The sequence below is a fragment of the Rhineura floridana genome, chromosome 9 (genome assembly GCF_030035675.1).
Source record: "Rhineura floridana isolate rRhiFlo1 chromosome 9, rRhiFlo1.hap2, whole genome shotgun sequence".
Lineage (NCBI taxonomy): Eukaryota > Metazoa > Chordata > Lepidosauria > Squamata > Rhineuridae > Rhineura > Rhineura floridana.
In genome coordinates, this window is record NC_084488.1 from 109014435 (window position 1) to 109040343 (window position 25909).

At 45.5% G+C, this 25909-nt stretch overlaps 1 protein-coding gene and 1 pseudogene across 1 annotated transcript in view; both read left to right on the forward strand.

Moving 5' to 3' along the window:
- The window catches only part of SCD5 (stearoyl-CoA desaturase 5), a 56579-nt gene extending 32742 nt beyond the window's left edge, over positions 1 to 23837 (forward strand). The window contains 4 exon segments of the mRNA XM_061583188.1: positions 8261 to 8391; positions 9157 to 9362; positions 15723 to 15955; positions 21692 to 23837. Of these exon segments, the coding sequence (XP_061439172.1) occupies positions 8261 to 8391; positions 9157 to 9362; positions 15723 to 15955; positions 21692 to 21882 (761 nt within the window). The 3' untranslated portion in view covers positions 21883 to 23837.
- On the forward strand, positions 14733 to 14851 carry LOC133364726 (5S ribosomal RNA; annotated as a pseudogene).
- Positions 23838 to 25909: the final 2072 nt, after the last annotated feature.

The window sequence follows — 25909 nt, forward strand, 5'->3', positions numbered from 1 at the left end:
CAGCTTCCCCGGTCCTCAAATAGACAGACCTGGGGCTGTTGATCAAGAAGTCTGACCTGGTATAAGGTAGCTTCTGCTGTACCAGTATTTGTATTAGTCATCATAGAATCACATAGTTGGAAGGGACTGTGATGTTCCTATATTAATATATATATGGTAAGTGTTGTTGTTTTAGAAGATACATGGTAAGTGGAGTGAAAGAGGGGGAGTGAATGGGCAGTAGAATGCGAGATGATTGGCTGAGTGTTTTAAAATGGCTGAATGTATAAAAGGAGGAGTGAGAGTGGAATCTGGGGGGAAGAAGAGAAAGAGTGGATTGCTTGGTGGGGTTTAGAGAGTTGTTTACCAGGAGGAAGGTGGAGTTCGGATTAGTATTGAGTAAAACCATATGCTTATGTGCCTTAAGAAGAAATCTTGTTAATCTTGTTAGCTTTGTTATCTTTAATAAATACTTAATTTGGTTTACCAAAGGCCTGATCCTTGGCTGGGGTTTCACAGACCAGAAGGGAGGGTAAGGTAATGACCAAGGCTGAAGGGGAACTGTAACAAATGGTGGCAGCGGTGAAGAGAATAACAATACCAGTATTCAGAGTCTCTGGGAATACTAGTATTGGGACGTTACTGGTGGTTGCCTAGCAGGGGGATCTGTTGAGATCTGTGCTAGAGCGGATAGGTAAACCATAAGAGAGTGCGGTCCGGACTGGTGGAGTCCCTGGTGGTGCCTAGAGACAGGCAGTAACCACGAGCAGGTAGGAACCTGACAGGGAGAGCCAGGGAAGGACGCATCACATGTGGTGGCAGTAGCGGTGGGATACGAACAACAGAGAATCCAGATACGAATACTAGAGAATCCAGAACAGTGGTGTGGCAAATAGAAATAACAAAACAAGATTTCTTGTGAGAGTGACTGGCAAAGAGTGTGTGGCAAAGAGTGAGTGAACTCAAACACCATGGCTGAATACATAAAAATGAAAAGAGAGGAGCTGGTGGAGAAGTGCATAACATTCAATTTACCTCACGAGGGTAAAGGGGTAGATGAATTGAGGGTAGCACTTATAGGATTTGCTACTGCCCAGCAAAAACAACCTGTCAGGGAAGAGACCCCAGAAGGATATTTAAGCAATCCCGCTTATATAGAGTACTTGAGAGAGAAGTTAAGATGGGAGGCTGAGGAAAAAGACAAGCAGAGGGAGTTGGAAGCTGAGAGATTGAAGATGGAAGGTGCAGAGAAGGAAAAACAGAGGGAGCTGGAAATTGAGAGAATGAGATTGGGGTTTGAGGAGAGGGAGAAGCAACAAGCATTGGATGCTGAATTACAAGTAGAAAAGTTAAAATTTGATAGAGAGAAATTTCACTCTGAGGAGACAAGGAAAGAGAGAGATGGAGCAAAAATAAAAATTACTCCAAAGGACTTTGCTGTCTATGAGCCTGGTCAAGATCCTCAAATTTACCTCAGCACCTTTGAAAAAGCAGCTCAATTGTGGGGGCTACCTGAAGATAAATACATGCAGTATTTATCAAACCTGATTAAAGGGGAATTGGCTGAGGTATACCAATATTTCCCCTCAGACAGGCCCGTCACCTATGCTGAATTCAAAGAAGCAGTGTTTAAAAGATTCAGACTGGGGCCTGATTATTTTAGAAAGCTTTTCAGAAACTGCCAGATACAGACAGGGAGGTCTTTTGTGGAACTGGGAGCAAAGTTGATGGATATATTTGGAAAGTGGATGAGTAGTGCCAAAGCTCAGTGGAAGAGGTGAAAAGCCTCATGATACTGGATCAATTATACCATCAGTTACCACCAGAAATAAGGCTCCTGGTCAAAGACCGTTCTCCTACATCTGTGCAGGAGGCCGCAGAGATGGCGGATCACTTCGCCTCTAATAGAACTGGCTGGGTGGGGAAAACATCAAGAGAGTTTAAACCCAGACCATATAGTGCTGGCAGAAGGGATGTGGTACCACAGCGAGTGAGTCCTCCATTAAAATCTGAAGGGCACAGGACACCCCAGAGTGGATCTGTGTACCCTAAAAGTGAGGAGAAATTATGCTACAAATGTGGTAGACCGGGGCACCTACGTTTTCAATGTGAGGTTGCCAACCCCATTAGTAATCCTGCTCAGACAAGGGTAGTGAAAACAGAGCCCAAGGCTTTAGAAACAGCGAAAAAGGTTCAGTTCTGCCAGATAAACTGGACAGAAGTAACAGACCTTGATTCAAGTCTGAGAGAGGAAGTGAGTGTACAAGGGGCAAATTATTGGGCATTGCTTGACACTGGTACCATTCAGACGTTACTGAGGCCAGATTTAATAAAATCTGAAGAAATATTACCTCAGGAAATGGTGAATATCCAAGGAGAGAGGGGTCAACCAGAGAGTTTGCCTGTGGCCCTAGTGAAAATGGAATGGAGAGGCCGAAAGGGCCAATATAAAGTTGGTATTAATGCCCAGCAACAAGAACCAGTAATACTGGGAAGGGATGTAATGGGCGCCCAAGGAAAGATCTATGTAGTGACCAGACAGCAAATTGGCAGAGAAAAAGAAGCCATATTAAGGGGGGCTGAAACAAACAGGGTGGAATCTGTTAACCAGCCTCAGGTCACCATAGCAACCACTAGCAGGCCTGCTGAAGAAGACAAACTGTATCAAGTGGTCTCTGGGGAAGAAGCCGATCAATTCAGTGAAGAGCTGCATAAAGATATCAGTTTGAAGCAGGTAAAGGAACAAGCCCTGACCCGACAGATTCCTTTCACTGACAAACTGAGGAATCAAGTTGTGTGTGAGAATGGGATTTTATATAGACTGTGGATGCCTGCTGAGAGAAAGGATGAATGTGAACCAGTGAAGCAATTGATAGTACCTAGCAAATACAGAACCAGATTGCTAGAGGTAGCCCACGATGTTCCATGTGCAGGACATCTGGGAATAAAAAAGACCAAGAGGAGATTGGCTGCACATTATTATTGGCCAAATATCTCCAAGGATGTAAAACAACATTGTCTATCTTGTGGAATATGCCAAAAGGTGGGAAAGAGTGGAGTAAAGACCAAGGCACCCTTAAAGCCCCTTCCTATAATTGGACAACCCTTTTATAGAGTGGGAATAGATTTGGTGGGACCTTTTTCCAAACCCACAAGGCATGGCAAGAAATATCTAGTGGTGGTGGTGGATTTTGCCACCAGGTACCCAGACGCAGAAGCACTGAGATCTGTAGAAGCCCCTGTAGTGGCAGAGGCTTTATTAAAAATCTTTATGAGGCTGGGTTTCCCTCATGAAGTGCTGACAGATCAAGGCAGTGTATTCATGGGAGAAGTGATGCAATGTATGTGGAAATGTTGTGGTCTAAAACATCTAAAGACCACTACTTACCATCCCGCCACTAATGGGCTAACTGAGAGATTCAATGGAGTTTTGAAGGGCATGATAAGAAGCTATGTTCAAGATCACCCACAAGACTGGGATGAACGGTTGGGATGCTTCTTATTTGCATACAGAGAAGTCCCTCAGGAGTCAACAGGCTTCTCACCCTTTGAACTCATGTTCACTAGAAAAGTGAGGGGACCTTTGGAACTGCTAAAAAATTCATGGGAAGGAACTCTGGGAGAGTACAAAACTTCTGTAGTAGATTTTGTATTGGAATTCCGCAATAAATTAACATCAATGATGGAAGTAGTGAAAGAGAATTTGAGTCATGCACAGGAGAAGCAAAGTTACTGGTATGACAGAACAGCCAGAGAACGGGTGTATGATGTGGGAGATATGGTCAAAACTGCCTTCAGTACACCAGATGGGTTATATGAGTTTGTGACCTTACCCATGGGACTAAGGAACTCACCAAGTTCATTTCAGAGGCTAATCAATACTGTGTTGCGAGGCATGTCAGATTTTGCAGTGGCCTATATCGATGACGTGGCCATTTTTAGCAAGTTGGTGCCTGAGCATGTCCAACACCTGACAACAGTATTGGAGGCCTTAAGAAAAGCAGGCCTCACAATAAAAGCTAAGAAATGCCAGTTTGGACTAAAGGAAGTAATCTATTTAGGACATAAGGTGGGGAGTGGGAAAATCACCCCCTTATGGAGCAAGGTGGAGGCAATACAAGCGTGGCCGATCCCCTTAACCAAAAAACAAGTAAGGGCATTTCTGGGTGTGGCTGGATTTTATAGGAAGTTTGTGAGAAATTTTGGGGAAATAGCAACCCCCTTGCATGAATTAACAAAGAAGAAGTGTTCTGAGCGTGTGGTATGGACGGATGAATGTCAGAAGGCTTTTGATCTACTGAAGCAAGCCTTGTGCCAAGGACCCATATTAATAGCACCAGACTATGAGAAACCATTCATCGTGGCTACAGATGCGTCGGACCTCACGCTGGGAGTCGTCTTGCTGCAGGAGAGAGAAGGCACCAGACATCCAGTGGCGTACCTGAGTCGCAAGCTGACGCCGAGGGAGAAAAACTATTCGTCGGTCCAGAAGGAGTGTCTAGCGGTCGTGTGGGGACTGAACAAGTTGCGCCCATACGTGTGGGGATGAAGATTCACAGTGACTACGGATCATCGGGCCTTGTTATGGTTGCAGACTATGAAAAACCATAACACTATGCTGCAGAGGTGGTCCTGGGCCCTACAGGACTATCAAGTGGACTTCCAGTTCATCAAAGGCAAGGACAATGTACTGGCCGATGGACTTTGCAGGCAAGTGGCTGGGACTGCAGTGACGTGACCAGACAGAGGAACAAAGAAAGACATTTTCCCCATAGAGACTTTTATTTGTTAACGCGACGTATAAATCCTGGAACAGGAATAATACTCTGCTGTTGTTTAAGGGGGGGGGAATGTGATGTTCCTATATTAATGTATATATGGTAAGTGTTGTTGTTTTAAAAGATACATGGTAAGTGGAGTGAAAGAGGGGGAGTGAATGGGCAGTAGAATGCGAGATGATTGGCTGAATGTTTTAAAATGGCTGAATGTATAAAAGGAGGAGTGAGAGTGGAATCTGGGGGGAAGAAGAGAAAGAGTGGATTGCTTGGTGGGGTTTAGACAGTTGTTTACCAGGAGGGAGGTGGAGTTCGGATTAGTATTGAGTAAAACCATATGCTTATGTGCCTTAAGAAGAAATCTTGTTAATCTTGTTAGCTTTGTTATCTTTAATAAATACTTAATTTGGTTTACCAAAGGCCTGATCCTTGGCTGGGGTTTCACAGACCAGAAGGGAGGGTAAGGTAATGACCAAGGCTGAAGGGGAACTGTAACAAATGGTGGCAGCGGTGAAGAGAATAACAATACCAGTATTCAGAGTCTCTGGGAATACTAGTATTGGGACGTTACTGGTGGTTGCCTAGCAGGGGGATCTGTTGAGATCTGTGCTAGAGCGGATAGGTAAACCATAAGAGAGTGCGGTCCGGACTGGTGGAGTCCCTGGTGGTGCCTAGAGACAGGCAGTAACCACGAGCAGGTAGGAACCTGACAGGGAGAGCCAGGGAAGGACGCATCACAGGGACCCCAAAAAATTAATCTGTAGGGTTGTTGCCATTTTTGTTTCTTAGCAAGGGTCATTGGCCTTTGATTGCTCTGTGACTAGAAGACATTCAGCAGGTGCAGCTTTCCCCTTGTATCTCCATGCATGGAAAAGCTGCACCTGTTGAATTTCTTCCTTCATCATGCGATTGTTGAAGGTACAGGAGCTGGGGGGGGTAAAGAGTAGCAAACCAAGTGGATGCTCTTGGGTGGATGTGAAATCTGCTTAAACAAGATACCAGAGGCAAGGAGGGTTGGACTGTTGGGTGGCTTCTAGTAGGAGCTCCTGGACAACCAACATAAGGCGTCTCTCCCCCACCATAATTTGTGGCATGGAATTAATTAAGATCTAGTGCAATATAGCAGTGGGAATGCTGTAGTTAGACTGGGAAGAGCTGGCTCCCATCCCAAGTGTGAAAGGTCACAGCACAGCGCAGGGCCGGCACCAGGCATGACTGGGCCCTTGGGCACCAGCCTGCCCCGAGCCCACAGCACCCTAGCCCAGCCTCCTATACAGGCTGCATGGGGCTAATAAGCCCACCCACATATCCCACTTACCTTTCCTGTCCCTGTGAACAACGTGCACATTGTTTGCTCATGCCTGCCATCAATGGCAGGAGCGTCAGCCCCTTAGGGAAGCCCCTGTCATTATCTTAGTTGATGGCAGGCATGCACGCACAGTGCTCATATTATTTACACATACAGGAGAGGTAGGTGGGGCATGTGTGCAGGCTTATTGAAGCCCCCACACTGACTATATTGGGGAGGTAGGGGTGCGTGGGAGCTCCCTCTCTGCGATCTGCGGCAGTGTCAGGAGCCAACCCTGCCATGGATTATGGAATGGGAGCGCTACCATAAGGAGGGGTCCTTCAGGAGCCCCTTTGGGCCAGGGGGGCCCTCAGCCAGGGCTCAACCTGGCCGCCTTTTGGCACCAGCCCTGGCTCAGTGGTAGACTGCATGTTTTGTGAAAGTCCCAGGTTTGGTTTTCAACGCAGGTCTGGGAGAGACTCTTGTCTGAGTGGGGAACCACTGCCAGCAGTGGAGACTGGTGCCCCCAATGTCAGTGGGGCTGTGAATTCAGTCTGGGTTATAGTTCAAAGTTTCAAGGAGCTGTCCAAGGTATTTTCAGCCTGGACTAAAACCCAGAAAGGATTCACTGCCCCATTGACATCAGAGCCACCAGTCTCAGATTAGGGGTCTGTAGTCTTCAGGCTTCCAGGATCTACTTGGGTGGTGGTGGTGGTGGTTTCCTTTTTACAAAAACCCTGACATCTGGCAACTGAATCCAGAAACGAATGACAAGAGACAGAATTAAATAATTTTGAGCCAATGAGTTTCTTGTGCGTGCCAAAACTTTGTGCTCTCAGACTTTCCACACAACAAAGCACTCCAAGCTTTCTTCGTTTCAGATGTATAATTTAGGTCAGGGAGGGTGGTGGAGTCATTTTGATGCTGCTCTTGTTAAAATAACTGCGAGGCAGAAATCTTTGCCAATCTGCTGCAAATAACAGAGATTTATCAGTAGATCCAGTCTGGCTTTCTGCTCTTCTGTGCTATAGACAACACTGAACTAGAGGGAGCAATGATCTGACTCAGTAAGCTTGTTCACATCACACTGAACATAGGCACAAGCTGTCTCTATACATGTACAAGTGTTTGTGTTCACAAGTGCACACCTGATTATTTGTGCAGCTCAGCTGTTGTGTACATGGATTCACAAACTGTACACTCGCTGTATGAGTGTACCGCTCAACTATTTGTATACACTTATTGAATAGGATATGTGAAAAGTCTAAGGCAGCTTTCTATCCTGTTTCCACTCAGCTCAGCCATACAGCTTATGAGGTAATCTTAGGCCAGTTTCTCTGCCTAGCCTACCTCACAGGATTGTAGCAAGGATGAAACTGAGGCAGTTTTTTTGTAAAAAAAAAAAAAAAGGGAATAAATAAATAATTGTTATTGCATTTATGTTGATTTATATTGTTATGGGATTAGGGAGTTGGTATGGATAGTGTCTGTGGGTACCTGCCAAGCCTGTAATTCTGCGTCTGTAGCGATGGAGTTTGTAGTAAAGGAACCTGCTGAACTGGACAAATCAATTCCTTTGTTACGGTTATGGCCAAGTCTGTCAAGTATCCAATCTATGTGTCTAAAGACTTGGTCAAGAGCAGATGTGTGGTCATAGAAACAACTGGGGTAGCCTCCCCACCTGTCCTGGGGCCAGAAGGAAGCTTGTGTGTTTTTGAGTTAGTCTGGTCTGGGAGATGGAAAGAGAGAGTGTTGTTATGGATATGCAGAATAACTCAGTAGTCTGAGCAGTCTTTCCCAACCAGTGTGCCTCCAGATGTTGTTGGACTACAATTCCCATCTTTCCTGACCATTGGCAATGCTGGCTGAGGCTGATGGGAGTTGTGGTCCAACAACATCTGGAGGCACACTGGTTGGGAAAGGCTGGGTCTGAGCTTGGAGTTTCATTTTATATTGAAAACCTCTGCACAATTTCCCTTGCTTCCCCCTATGCCCAAGTTCCCTCCCAGAACATCTGCATGGTGTGACCTCTCTGGGCCATGCTACAGACATTTGCACAAGTCCTACTGTATATATGCTCCCTCTGGACAACAGTGACATCCATGAGAGAGTGAGCTACATTTGAACAAGAAATGATAATGGACACAGCTGCTTGGTATTTTCACTCTTTCATTTCTCTCTCTCTCCCCCCGCCCCATTGCTCCTTCATATCTTTCAGCATACTTATGTTTCCTAGTGACTGCCCTGGGGGTGACAGCAGGGGCCCATCGCCTGTGGAGTCACAGATCTTACAAAGCCAAGCTGCCTTTGCGGATATTCCTGGCTGCAGCCAATTCAATGGCATTTCAGGTTGGCTCACTCCCGTGCATGCACATCATTTGACTTCTCTACTGTGGCACTTGATGACTGGCAGCCCAATGAATGAAGTGGCTCCCCTGAAAAGCTGTGAGCTAGAATGTTTTGCCTGTGATGTTAGAGTTCTCATTAGGGGTGTAATTGTTTTCCATTCCACCGTGTATTCGTCACATGCAGCCCTGTTTCCATTCTGCTGCAAGTTCGTCTTCTGCCAAAAACAGCGTTATTTGTTTTCCGGTCTGTTGTGGCAAAATTACATAACTTATGTAATTAATTGCGTAAATTGTGTACGTTACATTGTAATTACGTTGTCCTACCCCATCTGTTTCAATGCAAAGAAAACACAATGTAGATGAGGGAAGGAAATGTAATTAATTATGTATCATTTGTGGCAACAAGCACAACGAATGTCACTTGGGCCAGCCACATTTCTCCTGAAAATCTCTTTCCCCTCGCCCACTACCCCTCATTCTTTAGCTAGAGGGGTGTTTGTATGGCAAATGTGCTTCTGGACCCCACAGGGATTAGACATGACTGGAAGTCAGTAGCAATGGGGAAAGAAGCAAGCCACTATTTCTGACCCCATTTGATATAAACAACTGTTGTTGCTTCTCTGCTTTGGTGAACTATGTATGTGCTAGAGCTTGGAAAAGTTACTTTTTCAAGCTCTGCTGAAACTATGGGCTATGAAGCAAGGATTCAGGCCCCACAGTGATGCAAATCTTAAATGGCTAAGCCCTCCTGCTGTTCTCCATGCAGAACGACATTTTCGAATGGTGCCGAGATCATCGAGTCCATCACAAGTACTCGGAGACGGATGCCGACCCCCACAATGCCCGGCGTGGCTTCTTTTTCTCCCACATTGGCTGGCTCTTTGTCCGGAAGCATCGAGATGTCATAGAGAAAGGAAGGAAGCTGGACTTCAGTGACCTGCTGGAAGATCCTGTTGTTATGTTTCAAAGAAAGTGAGTGAAATTCAGGGGTGTAGTCGTCTGGGGTCTCACGGGATCTTAGATCCCTTATGTTTTAGGGAGCTGGGTCCCTAATGTCGCCAGCATCCTATGAGCCAATCACATGAAAGGGGAGTCTTTTAGCCACTGAGAAAAGTCTTCTAACATGCTTCCTTGTCCTTTCCTGATGATTGGAGCCAATCAAAGTGAAATGAGGTGAATTAGCCATTGAGAAGACTCTTTTAAGTAACTAATACTCTCCTCTTTCATGCTGATTGGCTCCTAGGGACATCTGTTATTGTGGGAGAAGGTATTAACAAGGATCTCATTCTCAACCCAGCAGCAAAAGGAAAAAAAAGGGGGTGTGTGGCTATGTGTGACTATCATGAAGGGACCCTAGACTTCTGAATTAGCCACTACATTACTGGTGAAATTGCTATTGGGGTGGGGATGGGGGCGGAGAACACCTTATCAAGAAATGAAAGCAGAGGCGGAAAACAGCATTTTACAGATCTGACAACAAAACAGCAACCTTTGCTTTAAGGGTTTATGTAGCTGAGCCCGCAAATGCTATTTGTGTGATTATCATGGTGCATTGCTGGTGCCAGGCATGACTGGGCCCTTGGATGCCAGCCTGCCCCAGCCGCCCTGTTCCCACGCCCCCTCCCCACAGACCGTGTGTGACCACTTCACGTACCTCTTTTCTCTTTCTGTGAATGCCCTGCTCACTGGGCATACAGGTCGCTGCCATCAACCAAGATGGTGGTGGAGGCTTCTCTAAGGGGCTAATACCCCAGCCGCCATCTTCGTTGATGGCACGCATGCACGTTACGCTGTGTGCGCACACATGCCTCCCATCAATCAAGATGGTGGTAGGGGCATTAGCCCCTTAGAGAAGCGTCTGCTGCAATCTTGGTTGATGGCAACTGCGTGCATAGTGCTCAGGGCATTCACAGAAAGGGAAGAGAGGTAGGTGGAGTGGGTGGGTGCCATGGGCCCGCACAGTCTGGGGGGGCTGGGAGCTCCGTCTCTGTGATCTGTGGCAGGGTTGGGAGTTGACCCCCTTCAGGGGCCCCTCTGGGCCACAGGGACTCTCGGACAGGGCCCTACCTGGCCACCCTTTGGCACCAGATTTGTCCCACACAATAGTCTTCCTTCTTGGGCAGAGAAGGGGCTTATCCCAAACTGAACCAGAAGACAGTGAAGCTGCTGTAAAGATACCACGTTTAAAAAGAAGGGAAATAATGTCATAGGAAAAGGAGTAAAAATACGACCAGGCTGGAGAAGGTTGTTATAACTGTAGCAACCATTTGACCTGGTATCTGCACTGGAAGGTATTTTAAAACAAATAACTGGAGAATTTTAAAACAAGTAAGTGGGGAGCTTGTCCTTCCACTGCAGGTTTTTTTTGGGGGGGGGTAGTGCTCTCTAAGCATTTGCATTAATGAGGAAGAAATCTGCACTCAGTGACACTGATTCCATCAAATTACATCTACTTGACGTGGTCTTGCTCTGAAAGTCAGCAGAAATTCTTGTGCTGCAAATGAATGAGCGCAGCTAGCAGCAATTTAGAGAGATGCAAAGGTTTTGAAGTTGTTTTGGTAGAGGGTGGTGGATGGGAAGTGAAGCTGCTTCCACTATTGGAGGCAGTGTGCTTCTGAATATCGGTTGCTGGAAACTGCAGAAGGGGAGAGTTGCTGCTGCACTCAGGTCTTGTTTGCAGGCTTCCCATAGGCATCTGGTTGGCCACTGTGAGAACAGGATGCTCGACTAGATAGACCGCTGGCCTGATCCAGTAGGCTGTTCTTATATTCTTATGAAGTTGTGCGTCCCCTAATGCAACCTTTGCTGACTTGGTGCTTTCTAGATGTTTTGCACTACAACTCCCACTAGCATGTGTTGGCTGGAGCTGTTGGGAGTTGTAGTCCAAAGCATCTGGAAAGCACCAGGTTGGTGAAGGCTGCTGTAATTGAACCTACCCTGTTTCTGTGATTGCAATTCATTTTACACTGTTTTTAATGTTGAATTTTATATTGTTGTAACCCACCCTGGGACCTGAGAGTGAAGAAATCTAAATGATGATGATGATGATGATATAAAACAACTGCTAGAGCCTAGGTAGCTAATAAAAGAGCTCATGACCTTTCAGTATTTTCATATCACACCCAAAGCACCGTTTGGCCTCTAAAAATAGAACTATTTTTGTGGAAGTGTGAGTGACTGTGAATGCAGCTTTGAATGTGCTGCAAACATTCCATTTTTAAATCTATTGAGAACCATGCAGGAAGGCGGATTTACATTCACATTTCAACCTGCATCACACTTGTGGTGCTCTAGGAACATGGGAAGGCTGCCTTTACCTAGTCCATCCATGGATCCATCTAGCTCAGTATTGTCAACACTGCCTGGCAGTGGCTGTCCCGGCTTTCAGGCAGGGGACATTTCTAACCCTACCCTGGGGATGTCAGGGATTGAACCTGGGACCTTCTGAATGCAAGGCAGGTGCTCTGCCACTGACCCAAAACTCTTATTCCTCTATCTCAAGGGGAGGCAACCTTTTTTCTGTCAAGGGTTGCATCCGTTTGGGGGCCACATGCCAGTAGTGGGAAGGGCCAGATGAGAAAATGGGGCCATCCCATCTCTCTGCTACCCCTCTCTCCCTTTCTATTTCTGGCACCATTTTATTCCTCTCTCTCTCTCTCTCTCTCTCTCTCTCTCTCTCTCTCTGTCGGGGAAGAGCAGATTGCTCTTGCAAAAGGGCTGAACTGATCACTTGCAAAAAGCTTTTGAAATTAGTCTGAGGTTCAGGGGCGTCACTACCGGGGTGCGGAGGGTGCGGACCGCACCCAGGTGACACCCTGAGGGGGGTGACACCCAGAGCCGCCCCGCGCTGTTGCCCCACGCCAACTACTCCTCGGAGGCGGGCGGGCGAGACCAAAACCAGGCTCCCGCTCGCTGGTGGTGAAGCCGGGACAGGCCTCCCACCACCAGTCTGGAGTGCGTGGTGAGTGCGTGTGTGTGTGCGTGTGTGTGTGCGCACACATGCGCGCACGCATGCGCGCACGCAAGACTGCCCACCCCCGTCCATGTACCTGGGAGGGCGCGCTCCGGAGGTCCGCACCCCCCCCGTACTCCCGCTCAGAGCTTGGAAAAGTTACTTTTTTAAACTATAACTCCCATCAGCCCTAGCCAGCATGGACACTGGATTGGGCTGATGGGAGTTGTAGTTCAAAAAAGTAACTTTTCCAAGCTCTGCTCCCGCTAGTGATGCTGCTGCTGAGGTTCTCTGGCTGCAGGTTGCTCACCCCTGCTTCATCTGAAGCACGTTACTGGCCTATTCATTATTGCTATCATACAGCTGGTGTGGGGAACCTTTGGCCCTCTTGATGTTGCTGAAGTGCAACTCCCATCATCACTGGCCATTAGGTATGCTTGCTGGGGCTGATGGGAGTTGTAGTTCAGCAACATCTGGAGGTAAAGTGGTTCTCCACCCCTATTATAGGGCTTTTCCTACACTAGCTGGAGGGTAGTGTGATACATTTTCAGTGGAATAAGTCTCTCTGGTGCAGAGAGGTAATGTGAATCATCTGGAGTTATGGTGACATCATCAAAGACTTAAAGGTAATAATTAAGGCAGTTTTCAAGCCAGCTGTGAAAATGACAACACTGTTTGATAAGGAGCTGGAGGACCCAGGATCTAGTATGAACACATTACACAGTACTGTGCAAGACATTTATTATTATTGTTATTGTTGTTGTTGTTATTATTATTAAGATTAAGATTATTACCCATCCTTCACCCAAAAGTCCCAGGGTGGGTTACAACAATTTTAAAACATAATTACAACAGTTAAAAACAACCTAAGAACATAAGAGCCCTACTGGATCAGAACCAATGGCCCATCTAGTTCAGCATCCTCTTCTCACAGTAGCCAACTAGTTGCCTTTGGGAAGCCCACAAGCAGGACCTGAGTGCCAGAGCACTGTCATCTCCTGTAGTTTCTAGCAACTGGTATTTGGAAGCATAACTCTTCCAACTATGGAGGCAGAGTGTAGCCATCATGGTTACTAGCTATCAATAGCCTTTTCCTCCATGAATTTGTCTAATCCTCTTTTAAAGCCATCCAAGTTGGTGGCCATCACTGCCTCTTGTGGGAGCAAATTCCATCATTTTCTCTTATGCTTGCTGTGTGAAGGAACTTGGCCTGTCATCGGTTGTTTATATGGTCTGCTCTAGCATATAGCAGGCACAGGATATGGTGTGAAGGTCCCAGCATTGGCACAAGGGCATCTTATCTCTTTGATGCAGAACTGTGACATTGATGTCATCGCATCCATCATCCAGGATGCCTTCTACCTGGCTACACATCACCAGAGGGTCTGGGGGGGCAGTGCGGAGTCGTTTCTTGCTTCCTTCTGCTACAGCTACAATAGCAGCACGTATTTAAGTCATCCAAGTGGGAATAACAAAGCTTTGTTCACAGTATTGTTGCAAGGATGAAGAAAACAATAATGAAGGCTTCATTCAGGAAGAAGCTGGATTCAGGTTCTGATAAACTGGGAATGATTTGAACCAGTAGCTTGAGAGTCAGGAGTCTGAAATGGCTGGTAAGGTGTCAGCACCATGTACAGATTGCAGGGGAGCTGTATGCAGAGCTAAAGCTAGTAAGCAGGGAGGCTTATATGAGGGCACTTCCAGGTGGGGACTTTGCATCTCAACTAGGTCATTCAGATCTGATTCTGTGTACACATATAGCAAGTTAACTTCCACACATTCCCATTTTTTTCAGTCATACTATTCATTGCAATTCTTTCACTTACCATCCACACCGATAAGTGGAGCATGATGGGATGTATCCGGACTATGTTTTTTTGTCCTTCACCTCAATCACTCCTTCCTTGCCTTCCACTATCTTCTTCCATTCTGGGCATGAGCACAGGTATTTCTGTGCCTGTACATTTGTGCCTTACAAAAAACCCCCACAAAACCCTCAGGAAATGCACAAGAGTTCAAGAGCAAACATTATCCAGCTAGTCATCATGTTTCACAGTGGGCAAAATGGAGGCTTGCTTTTGTGTGTGTGTGTGTGTGTGTGTGGAGATACCCATTTCCATTTTTTAAGTATTTCTTAATATGGAGGTCTTGGACAAGCATGGAAGAGTGATAAGCAGGTGTTGTGGAGTATCTCCTTATTAGTTTTTTCTTTTTAAAGCCTGATGTATGTGCTGTGATTGCAGTCTCCCACGTAATCCCCCACATTTACTGTGGGGAAATCTGGAGAGAATATCGCCCAAGAAGCAGGCAGGTGGCAATCGTGGAAATGGGTTTCTTTCCTTTGATATTTGGGAATGCCAGAAACAAAATGGCTCGGTTATGCTCAGGTGGCCTACGACCATACTACCCTGAACACAACCAATCTCATCTGATCTCAGAAGCTAAGCAGGGTCAGGCCTGGTTAGTACTTGGATGGGAGACAGCCTGGGAATACCAGGTGCCGTAGGCTTAGAGGAAGGCAATGGTAAACCACCTCTGAATATCTCTTACCCAGAGCTTGGAAAAGTAACTTTTTTGAACTACAACTCCCATTAGCCCCAGCCAGCACAGCCATTTAGTAACTTTTCCAAGCTCTGCTCTTACCATGAAAACCCTATGAATATATCCAAAAAAGATTCATAGGGTCGCCATAAGTTGTAATCGACTTGAAGGTTGATAACAACAAATGCTCAGGTGATGAGCAAAGTCACCCAAGGTGCATCATGCCCACATGGGGATTTGAACTCTGGTCTCTCACCAGAGTGAGGAGCTGAATGGGGAGTTGAACTTTACTCTAACCACTACACCACACTGCATCATTATACATTCTACCAACAATACCCTTCCAGCAATATCTGCCCATGGTTTATACCCATTAAACATCATAGTCCTTACTTAAGCCAATGAATAGATATAAACTGGATATTAAATATGAGAGCATAATGAAACCAACTGGGCGGAGACATTGTAAACTGTCCAGAACACTTGGAAGATGAACAAAATATAAATGTTTTCTTGAATACTCCAGTTCTGGATTTAGATTTCACTGATACTTATGTGTGTCAGGGGATCTAAAGGGCAGTTAGAATAGGCATTTTCAGAATGTGACTTTGTTGCTGTATTTGTCAGTATTTCCCAGGTTTGATCATGGGTTCCTCTCATGACAAAAAGCTTGTCTGCCATTCTTTGACTTGTGCTAACTATGCATTGTCTATTGTTCTAATAATCTGGATTCTGTTACCTTCTACTTTCACTTGTCCAGCTTGGCTTTCAGCAGTATAGGAGATTTTGTCTTGCAACCACACAGTAGTAGCCCTGTCCTGCATCTTCTTTCTTCGCAGGCACTATAAGGTTTCAGTCGTGCTGATGTGTTTTGTCATTCCTACTCTTGTGCCTTGGTACTTCTGGGGAGAGAGCTTGTGGAATTCGTACTTTCTTGCATCAGTCCTCCGCTACACCATCTCGCTCAATGTCTCTTGGCTGGTCAATAGTGCTGCTCACATGTATGGCAATCGGCCATACAACAAGAACATTAATCCTCGGCAGAATGTATTCGTCACATTAGGAGCCATTGGTGAGTACCATAAATATCATCTCCAGAAACATTTGTAGCAGAGATGGACAACCTGTGGCCCTCCAGAGGTTGTTTATCTCAATGGTGGCTGGTGCCTATTGGGACTGGAAGGGCGGAAGGCAGAGAAGCCAACAGTAGGAGGTAGCCAGAGCCAGTGACAGGCAGAGCCAACTAATTCTAGTTTTACTGCCATCCTCCTTTTTGCTGAGTTCTACAAAGGCAACACTCAGGCTAAGGAGGAGGAACCTGACAGGCAGAGCCATCCCTGTACTGGATGTAAGTAGGAAGGCAGGCAGGTGGGACTGGCTGAGGGCAGACTGAAGTTGGTGGGGCAGTGCCCCATTCACCCTAATGGACCAGCTGCCACTGGTTTGACTCCAACTCCCATCAGCCGCAGCCAGCATGTTGAAAGTCAGGTTGATGGGAACTGTAGTCCAACAACATCCGGAAGGTCACAGGGTCCTCATCTCTGAGTCATATGGATGCCTATCGGTTGGTTTTCCTCTAGCTTTCTATGTTATTTCTAAGGCTGCTTTAAGTTGGCCAAGTAAACCTCTGAACGTGTTACTTTATTTTGAAATGTTTGACCCTGTGTTTCTCACAAAGACTCAAGCTGCTTATCATTAATGCAGCCTAATGCAAGTGATGCAAATGGGGCATTTCTGGTCTCGACTGATCTGTTGAAACTCTTCATAACTCCAAGAAGAGAGTTTCCTCCTTGACAGACACTAACGCTTGTTTCATGTACTTTTGTTTGAGTGTCTCCAGAGGCTCAGATTCCAGAATTAATCATTTTTGCAATGTTTCATGGATTATTGGGAATTGCAAAGGTGATGACTCCATCCTCATTTCTACTGGCTTCACAACAATTGCAGGAGATGGACAAAATGCATCTTCCATCAAATGTTACTCAAATAATTTGAGCCTTCAGATAGCAGTCTGCAGAATGCCAGTCTGGTTAAGATGGGGCTCTGTGGGTTGGCTGGGGGCCATGTAGAGTCAGAGCAGTGACTGAAACCTCTGACAAGCAGGCAGATCTGGGCTGATTTAGCTTCCTACATCTGGCAGCTAAGTTGGTGTTCATGCAACTATAATGCTAAACTGAGGTATGATGCAGTGGGAAAGGGATGTAGCTCAGTGGTAGAGCATCTGCCTTGCATGCATAAAATCCCAAGTTCAATTCCTGGCATCTCCGGGTATGGCTAAAACCCTGGAGAACCACTCCCAGTCAGTGCTGAGGTAGATGGAACAATGGTCTGATTTATTCTAAAGCAGCTTTCTGCGTTCCTGGCTGATCGTTGCAAATGTACCCTGGTGCCAGCTATGCCCCCTAATTTATTATAGCAAAATACTACTGGACTCAATAGCATCTGCAGTCCTCCCGAGGGCTCATTCAGCTGCACATTCTATTCTATTATATACCATCACCCAGCCAACAGTGCCCTGCTGGTGTTTATGCAAGCCAGGCGGGCCAGGCCCCACATTAAGTGAACGAATGGATATAAATCAGAAATATGAAATGGCAATTTCCACAAGCCAGTGGGAAAGCAATGCCGTCTCCCTGGACATTCTGCCTCTGATCTCAAGGTCACTGTACTTAAGTGAAGGGTGGATGCAACACGAGGTTGCTCTGATGAATGCCTTTTTAACAGATGGGCCACGAAAAAAGAGCAGAGTCTTGTGGCATCTTAAAGACTACTATGGCATGAGCTTTCATTTCATTTGGCCTACAATAAAAACGATGGGTACTTGGAAGGTAGAGTAATGCTCTCTCCCCACCCCCACCCCGTATAATAATCAAACGAAGGAAGGAGACAGTGGAGGGAATGGCAATGATTTGAAACTGCTGTTCTAGATCTGCCTGTCTTGGGAATGATTCATAAGGGGATAGTAAGATGGATGAATCTGCTCTGCCACTTGATATATGAGTGATCGAGGCAACGCTAGATTTGTGGTGGGGATCCAGATCTGCTAACAAGCCTGGGTCTCAGTTAAACAGCTGGAAGTGAAGGGAAGAGGATACAATTTATTCATTTTTGTAAATGGCTTAGAGGTTCTGATTCCCATCAAGTGGTGTTTCAGTTTTATAAAACAACAACAACAACAACAAACTGCCCTTCACCCAGAGGTTACAACAATTTTAAAACACATAATTGAAAACAGTTAAAAGCAACCTAAACAACATCACAGAAAATAGGGTGGGTCCTAAAAATATACATCTCAGGCGTCAGAGGCCAGGGTAAAGAGGTGCATCTTCAGCATTCACCGAAAGTTGTACAATGAAGTTGCCAGATGCACCTCGGTGGGGAGAGAGTTCCACAGCTTAGGGGCTGCCACGGAGAATGCCCTGTCCTGGGCCACCACCACCCAAGCTTCCAGGGGTGGTGGAACTACCAAAAGGGCCCCCTCTGCTGATCTCAACACTTGAGAGGGTCTGTAGGGAAGGAGTTGGCCTTTCAGAAAATGAATAGCTTGGAACAGGGAATGAGCCAGCAGGGGATTGGTGGAGGCAGGAGGTTGCAGGGGGAAAGTGAAGGTCAAGGAAGACTTAAGCACCCCTTCTTTGCTCGCCACGTCTTTTCTTCAATAAAAGGCACCCTCTCTCCCTCCCTTGGCTTTAAAGATGTTTTGCAGAGATCTAGCTTCCAGATCTACGTCTTCATTGACCTACATTTTGCCTTATTGGACTGATTACCATTTTTGTCAGCACTCATTTTTACTAGTGTCTCTGATATAGCTGAAATCATTTTGAATGTCCATCTATCACTTCTTTTAATAAAGCTACTACCTTTGCAGTCAATTCCTGATTACATCTTGTAGTTCCCCCTTTGTCCGAGTTCATTCAGCCCTCTTGGCATACACTGATAAAAACAGCAATTAACTTTGCATTCATGTAAGCCTCACATTGTGCTATAATCTTCCTTTCCCTGTTACCTTCAGTCCATAAAACATAGAATCATAGAATCACAGAGTTGGAAGGGGTCTTGTAGGCCATTGAGTCCAACCCCCTGCTCACAGCAGGAAATCCACAGCTAAAGCATCTCCCGCAGATAGCTGTCCAGTCTCTGCTTGAAGACATCCAGCGAAGGGGATCCCACCACCTCCCTAGGCAGTCAGTTCCATTGCCAAACTGCCCTTACTGTCAAGAAGTTCTTTGTTGAACAACATCATTGTTCTTATAAGGTCAATCCATAAAAATTTGACTGTGGATGAGGGGGCTGCCCTGGCGTGTATTACAAGACTTGAGTGGACAAGCTGGGTGGGCCAGTACACCATCAGCACAGGCCAGTGTAGGTGGAGAGTTGTGGGCACCCATAAAAATTCAATCTCCCTCTCCAGGAGACTGTATGAACATAGGAACATAGCCTTATACTGAGGAAGACCATTGATCTATCTAGCCCAGTTTTGTCTACACTGACTGACAGCGGCTCTCCAGGGTTTCAGACAGGATACATTTCCAGCCCTGTTTGGAGATGCAGGGGATTGAACCAGGGATCTTCTGCATGCAAAGCAGATGTTCTACCACAATGGGCTACAGCCATTCAGGGGCTGCTTTCAAGGGTCTGTACCTGGTGTTGGGACAGAGAGACAGAGTAGGGATTCTGTTGACGTACTATCCGCTCCATTGCCCAGCATTCTCCCTTACCAATCAAGCAGAGGTGGTCTTGGAAGTGGTGTTGGGAAACTCCCGGGCAGTGGCACAGGGTGATTTCAACATCCACACAGAGGCTGCCTTATTTGGGCTGGCTTAGGAGTTCATTACCAACATGGTAACCAGGGGCTGACTCAGTATGTCACTGTGGCAGGACATGCCCTCAGTCTGGTTTTTCCAACAGAATGGCTGGTAGATATAGATGTTGTAGCACTGACACTTTGGAATCCCCCCCCCGTTTAAATATTGGACAGCCACATCTCTGTTATCTTTTTGGTGACTACTGAAGACCCTCCTCTTTCAACAAGCCTTTTAAGTAGAGACCTTATCCCAGTCTGCATCTGTGCTGAAATTGCTTTTTGAGATGTTGTTAAAACTGCTTTTTAAAATATGTTTTAGAAGATGTTTAATTTTAATATGTTTTAAAAGATGTTTTGTTTTAATGTGTTTTAGAGTGTTTTTGTTTGCCACCCTGGGCTCCTTCTGGGAGGAAGGGTGGGATATAAATTTAATATATAAATAAATCAATAAATAAAATATTTTTTATTTATTTGGGTTCATGTTCTATGGGCTTGTCACCGTGAACCAACAATTTCCTAGTGAAGTTTGGTCTGATAGTGGCAGTTCCCCCCTGTGGAGGTGGAGAATCTATTACAATGGTCTACTCCCAAAGACTCACAGAATTCAAGGGATTCCTGAATGCCCTGGGGGATTTTCTGATTGGCAGGTTAAGGCCCTAGGAAATTGTGAGATAGAAAAGACCATCAACATGAACATTCCTAGTTGCTGTCTTTGGTACTGTGCATCCCAGATGGTGCCCTGGTTCTCAGGGGAACTCTGGGGAGTGAAGTAGGCAGGACAAGTACAAGTTTTATAAAGACAACTAAGCACAGGTGAAAGTACATGATTGTGCCTTCCATATAACAATGATGGCAGGAAAGAAAGCTTCCTTCAGAACCACCATTGCCATCCTCAAATAGCTGTCCAGCAGAGCTATTCCAAGTGGTGAATGGCCTGCTGAAAGCTAGAAAGTCATGCATGTTCATACTGAGCTTAACACCACCATTGATATACGTCTGGAGGAGGTATCCAAAGCACTGCTGATCAGGTTGTTTGGTATCACTTTCAGTTGTTGCAGCCTGATGATGTGAACAAGGTGCTTAAAGATGTTTGGCCTACCCTATGTAGGCTTGACTGTTACCCATTATGTCTTGTGAGATGTAGCTGGGGGTAGGGGACTTGAGCGGGTCCAGGGGGTGGTAGATGCTTCATTGTGGGAGGGGTTAGTTCCTTTCTAAGGGAGCAATCCTAACTATGGAAAGTCAGCATAAATTACACTGGCTTAATTTAAGCCATTTTAAAGTATGATAGATCCAAGCTTTATTCAGAAGTGAGGATACTGCCAACAGAGCCAGCCCAAGCCTGGCAGAGATAAAACCAAGGCTTTAAAATAAAGCTTCACTTACACCACCCTTTTTGCTGGTGTTAGTTCTGCTGGGTTGTCAGGTCACATGACTGAGCTGAAAGGAGTTGGAATCCACCCCTGCCCGGTCTCACTTCACCACAGCCCTGGAACACCCCTTTTGGGGATTTATGCCAGGATGGGGAACTCACTGCCATAGTTCGAATCCCCACACAGCCATGAAACTCACTGGGTGACCTTGGGCCAGTCACTGCCTCTCAGCCTCATGACAAACCCTATTCATAGGGTCGCCATAAGTCAGAATCGACTTGAAGGCAGTACATTTACATTTACCAATGTAGCCCCAGCAGAGCCGCTGTTCAGCCAGATGAGCCAGAGATCCACTAGATCCTAACTCGCTCATCCCGGCCAATCTTGGGTTTGGGTTGTCCCCTTATCTTTTGTAATTATTATGAAAACAGCATGTCTGTTTATTATTCCCCCTGCCTTATTTCCAAAATAATGACAAGCATGGGTGTTTCTGCAGTGAACTTCCTAGCACCTGTTAAGCTCCAGTCCTCTTTTGCTTCTCCTGATCTTTGGAATCACATCCCCCCAATCTTCCTTTTTCTTCTCTACCTTTTGACCCTACTCTCTGTTTCTTCTGGGCTCTCTTTTACAGGCGAAGGTTTCCACAACTACCACCATACCTTTCCATTTGATTATTCAGCTAGCGAGCTTGGCTTGAAATTCAACCCCACCACATGGTTCATTGACTTCATGTTTTGGTTGGGCTTGGTCACGGAGAGGAAGCAGGCACCCAGGGAGATGATCCAAGCTCGCAAAGAGAGGTCTGGAGACGGCAGTTCTTGAGAAACGAAATCAAGTCTCTGAACGTTGATGCTGCTGTATGTGTTGTTTGTATGTTTTTTCTTTGGAGAGGGGGTCACCTTACCCCCACCTTCCCCTTAGGGGGGAAATGGTATTTTTCATTGACCATAGGCCAAGTCAATTCCTGGATTAATTCCATTTTACTTTAGCGCAGTGGTTTTTAAACTTTTTGTTGTTAGGCAGCCATTTTCCACGCCAGCACATCTTCCAAGAAGCCCCTGATTGTGGCAGAAGGGCATGTTCTAAAGCAAGGGTGGGCAGACCTTAGACTTTCTGTTGCAAGCTTCACTTGTCCCCTCTGTTCCAGATGTTCAGGTGGTGAGTGAGGTATGAGTAGGGTTTATTTATTTATTACATTTATATACCGCCCCATAGCCGAAGCTCTCTGGGCAGTTTACAGCAATTAAAGACAATAAAAACCACAAAAACCAATATACAAATTTTAAAACACAAAAAACAATTTAAAAACACAATTAAAAAAAAACTTAAAAACAATTTAAGTTGGAGGGAAAGAAAGTCCTAAGGGGAGGGAAGCTCCCCCCCAGCCCAAAGAGGACTGAGCATGCTCAGTGGCCATGGAATGCTGACTAGCTTTCAGGGCAGGGCATATAACGGGAGGGGAGGGAAATGGAATGGAGTGCCTAGAATCCACACCGCTGCACTCCACACTGAAACATTTCGTTGCAGGTCTCAGTAGCCCAAGTATCAGTGCATATCTAAGTTTCTTAACAGATCAGATCAGGGATTCAAACGTAAAACTCTAAAACAGGCCAGCAAATCTGCTCAAATACCTGATTAAAGGCAACCTGTGACTACTCAAATTTTACAGGGGTGGGAGAGAGATAAGCAATTAGCACAAGGCCAACCAGAGCAAAATTTCCCGCCACCTTAACTACAAGTTGCAGGAACAAGAAATTGTGTCTGCTCTCTTAAGCATAAAGTCCCTTTTTTAAAATGGCTGGGAAACATTGGAGCTCCGAAAGACACAGCTTGCTGATGGATCAGGCAAATTATACAGTCAAGAGAGTGGCTATATACTATAGCCAGCATGGATTTTTCACATTCCACTACGTGAAATTGAAAATACCCCCATGCCATTCTGACGCTTCCCATAAACTCATTTCAAAACAAAATCTTACAAAACATATAGTCCTGAACTGAGAAATGGTTGCTTAACAACCCTCTAAGTTTTCATGGTGATACACAAGACACTAGAGTTCGAAGTATAAAACAAGAGAAAAAAATCCAGACCCCTGTTGGACTTTTTTGTCAGTGGTTTCATAATTTGTTGAAATTAATAAAAAATCAGCCATGTTCACAGAATACCTGTAATCCTATTACTGACCTTGTTCCATACTCTGACTTTCATCTTCTGCAGCTTCAAAGTTTAAAAATTGCATGGCTGATTTTTAATTAATTTAAGAAATTTAACATTGATCTATGATAGCGCAGGCATCTCAGTAAGAACCAACTGTCAATTTTCTAACAGTCAGACTCATAGTTGTTTGGCTTGGCTAATCAGGGAACCACACTCATGCCAGACCTTTATTTCACTTTAGACAGTCATGGCTTCCCCCCAAGAATCCTGGGAAGTGTAGTTTGTGAAGGGTGCTGAGAGTTGTTAGGAGACTCCTATTCCCCTGACAGAGCTCTAGTGGCCAGAGTGGTTTAACAGTCAGCCCCTCTTCTGGAGATTGTAGCTCTTTGGAATAAATGCCTGGTGTAGATGTGGCCAGGGACAACTTTGGTTTGAATCTGAGTGGGAGACTACATGTGTAGATCCCCCCAAATAATGATACTGTTAAGAATATTTTCCTTTGGAAAGGAAAGGAGCTTTCCCTCTGCCCAGTGCCCACACACCCAATCAATCTTCTCCTCTTCCTCTTCCTCTCCCCCGCCCGCTCCCCCTCTCCATCCTCCCCTTCCCCCTCCTCCCCTTCCCCCTCCTCCCCAGAGCTTGGAAAAGTTACTTTTTTGAACTACAACTCCCATCAGCCCAATCCAGTGGCCATGCTGGCTAGGGCTGATGGGAGTTGTAGTTTTAAAAAGTAACTTTTCCAAGCGCTGCTCCTCTCCCTCCTTGCCCCTCCCCCAGGTCAGTTTCGCCTATCCTAACCATGATTGCAGGCGAGTAAATCCCATGCAAATGGTCAATCCATTCTCAGCAAACTTGCGCACGATCCCATTTCTTACCTCTGGATTAAAAAGCAGAGAAATTCTTTTTAAAAGCAGAGAAATGGCACTGACTATTCTACATAATATCTCCAGTGGACACGAGGAGTGTCTCAGTTTGCACAAGATAAAATAGTAGGAGTTGAAATATATTCTAGCAAATTTTTACGTGTGCCCACCCTTCCTTAAGTGGAGTGGTTTCAGCATAGCAGGCTGAACACATGCATCATGGGCAGGCCAAGTTGGTTTTTTCCAACAGCTACATTCATAGCTTAAGTTGCAACATATTGTAATCAGTCTAATTTTACATTAAAAATGCAGTTTCAGATTCAACTATTAATGCACCCAAAATAGAAATAGAATATAACCTCCAATTTGAAACACAAAAGGCTATCCTCACCATCATATAACATTGACCAATAAAAAGGCTTTGAAATCAATAAAAATAATTTGACACAGATTTCTAGGATGAATAATGAGTGAGATATAATTTTCTAGGTTAGATTCTCTGTAGAAACAGTAGTAACACAGGAAAGAAGCAAAGTAAGAAGCACATCAACAAACATACAAAAATGTAATCCTCCATCTTTGGAGATGCAGTCCTGATTGCAGGTGTTGCCACCACTCAGGATAAGCTCAGAGGCACATGTTACCAAATTCTTCCAAGCTACACAGGAAGTGGACTGGACTGTGAAAGACCAACCCAAATTGTGTTTACAGGCCAGTACAATATCTCCATGGTGCAGAGTGGTAAGTGGCGGTAACGCAGCCGAAGCTCTGCTCACGGCCAGAGTTCAATTCCAACGGAAGGAGGAAGTCGAATCTCCGGTAAAAGGGGTCGAGGTCCACTCAGCCTTCCATCCATCCGTGGTCGGTAAAATGAGTACCCGGCATAAGCTGGGGGGGTAAAGAAAGGCTGGGGAAGGAACTGGCAAGCCCACCCCATATATACGGTCTGCCTTGTAAATGTCGCAAGACGTCACCCTAAGAGTCGGAAATGACTCACACTACAAGTGTGAGCACACTTTTACTTTTTACAATATCTTAGAGAGGAGGCCAGGTCTCCTGCTCCCCTGGTGCATTCGCTATAGCTGCCCAATTTCCCTGCTTTTAAAAGTTTGATAGAAATAGCTGTTGGCTATAGGTACATTCTTAAACCGCAAGCGTTTTTTGCCTATTAGTGAATGATTGTTTTAGTTGTTGCTATCGTTAAACAACTGGGAGTTGGTAATTCTTGCTGATGTTACTGCAGATCACCCAGAGACACCAATGGCACTATAGCTTATGAGGACAAGGCTGGGGTGAGGCAGGACAATGGTCAGATAGAGGATGAGTGGGCTCTGATGGTGCATCCACACAGCCCTGAACTCACCACTGTCCCTCCCCAATCCTGCCCACGTAAGCCAAAGCAACATAAGTCTCAAGAGGGCAGCTGCTGCCACTCAGACGTCCCCTGTGGCTGTGCATCACAGAAAATCAATACGGGTGGGCAAGCTATCTTGGCAGGTAGCTTGTCCACCAATGTTGGGTCTTCCCATTTAGCATCCCAAGTCCTGGAGTTGCTTCAAGGTTCCCCAGAACACAGTTTGAAAACTACTGCTTGAGTGGAATTAAATCATGGATGGATCTAGCCTAAATTCTTAGCTGTCTTAAGTATGGTGTTTCGGAAGGTTGCCTATTATTTAATATTATAGATCATTGTAGTAGACCTTTTGATTTGATTGGGTCATCATGACTATGCCCAATAAATATGGCTGCACATGTAATCTCTGATGGAATGAAGGAACCAGTTGTCCTTTAAAGCATCATTCATGCAAGATAATTGTTTCGTTTGACG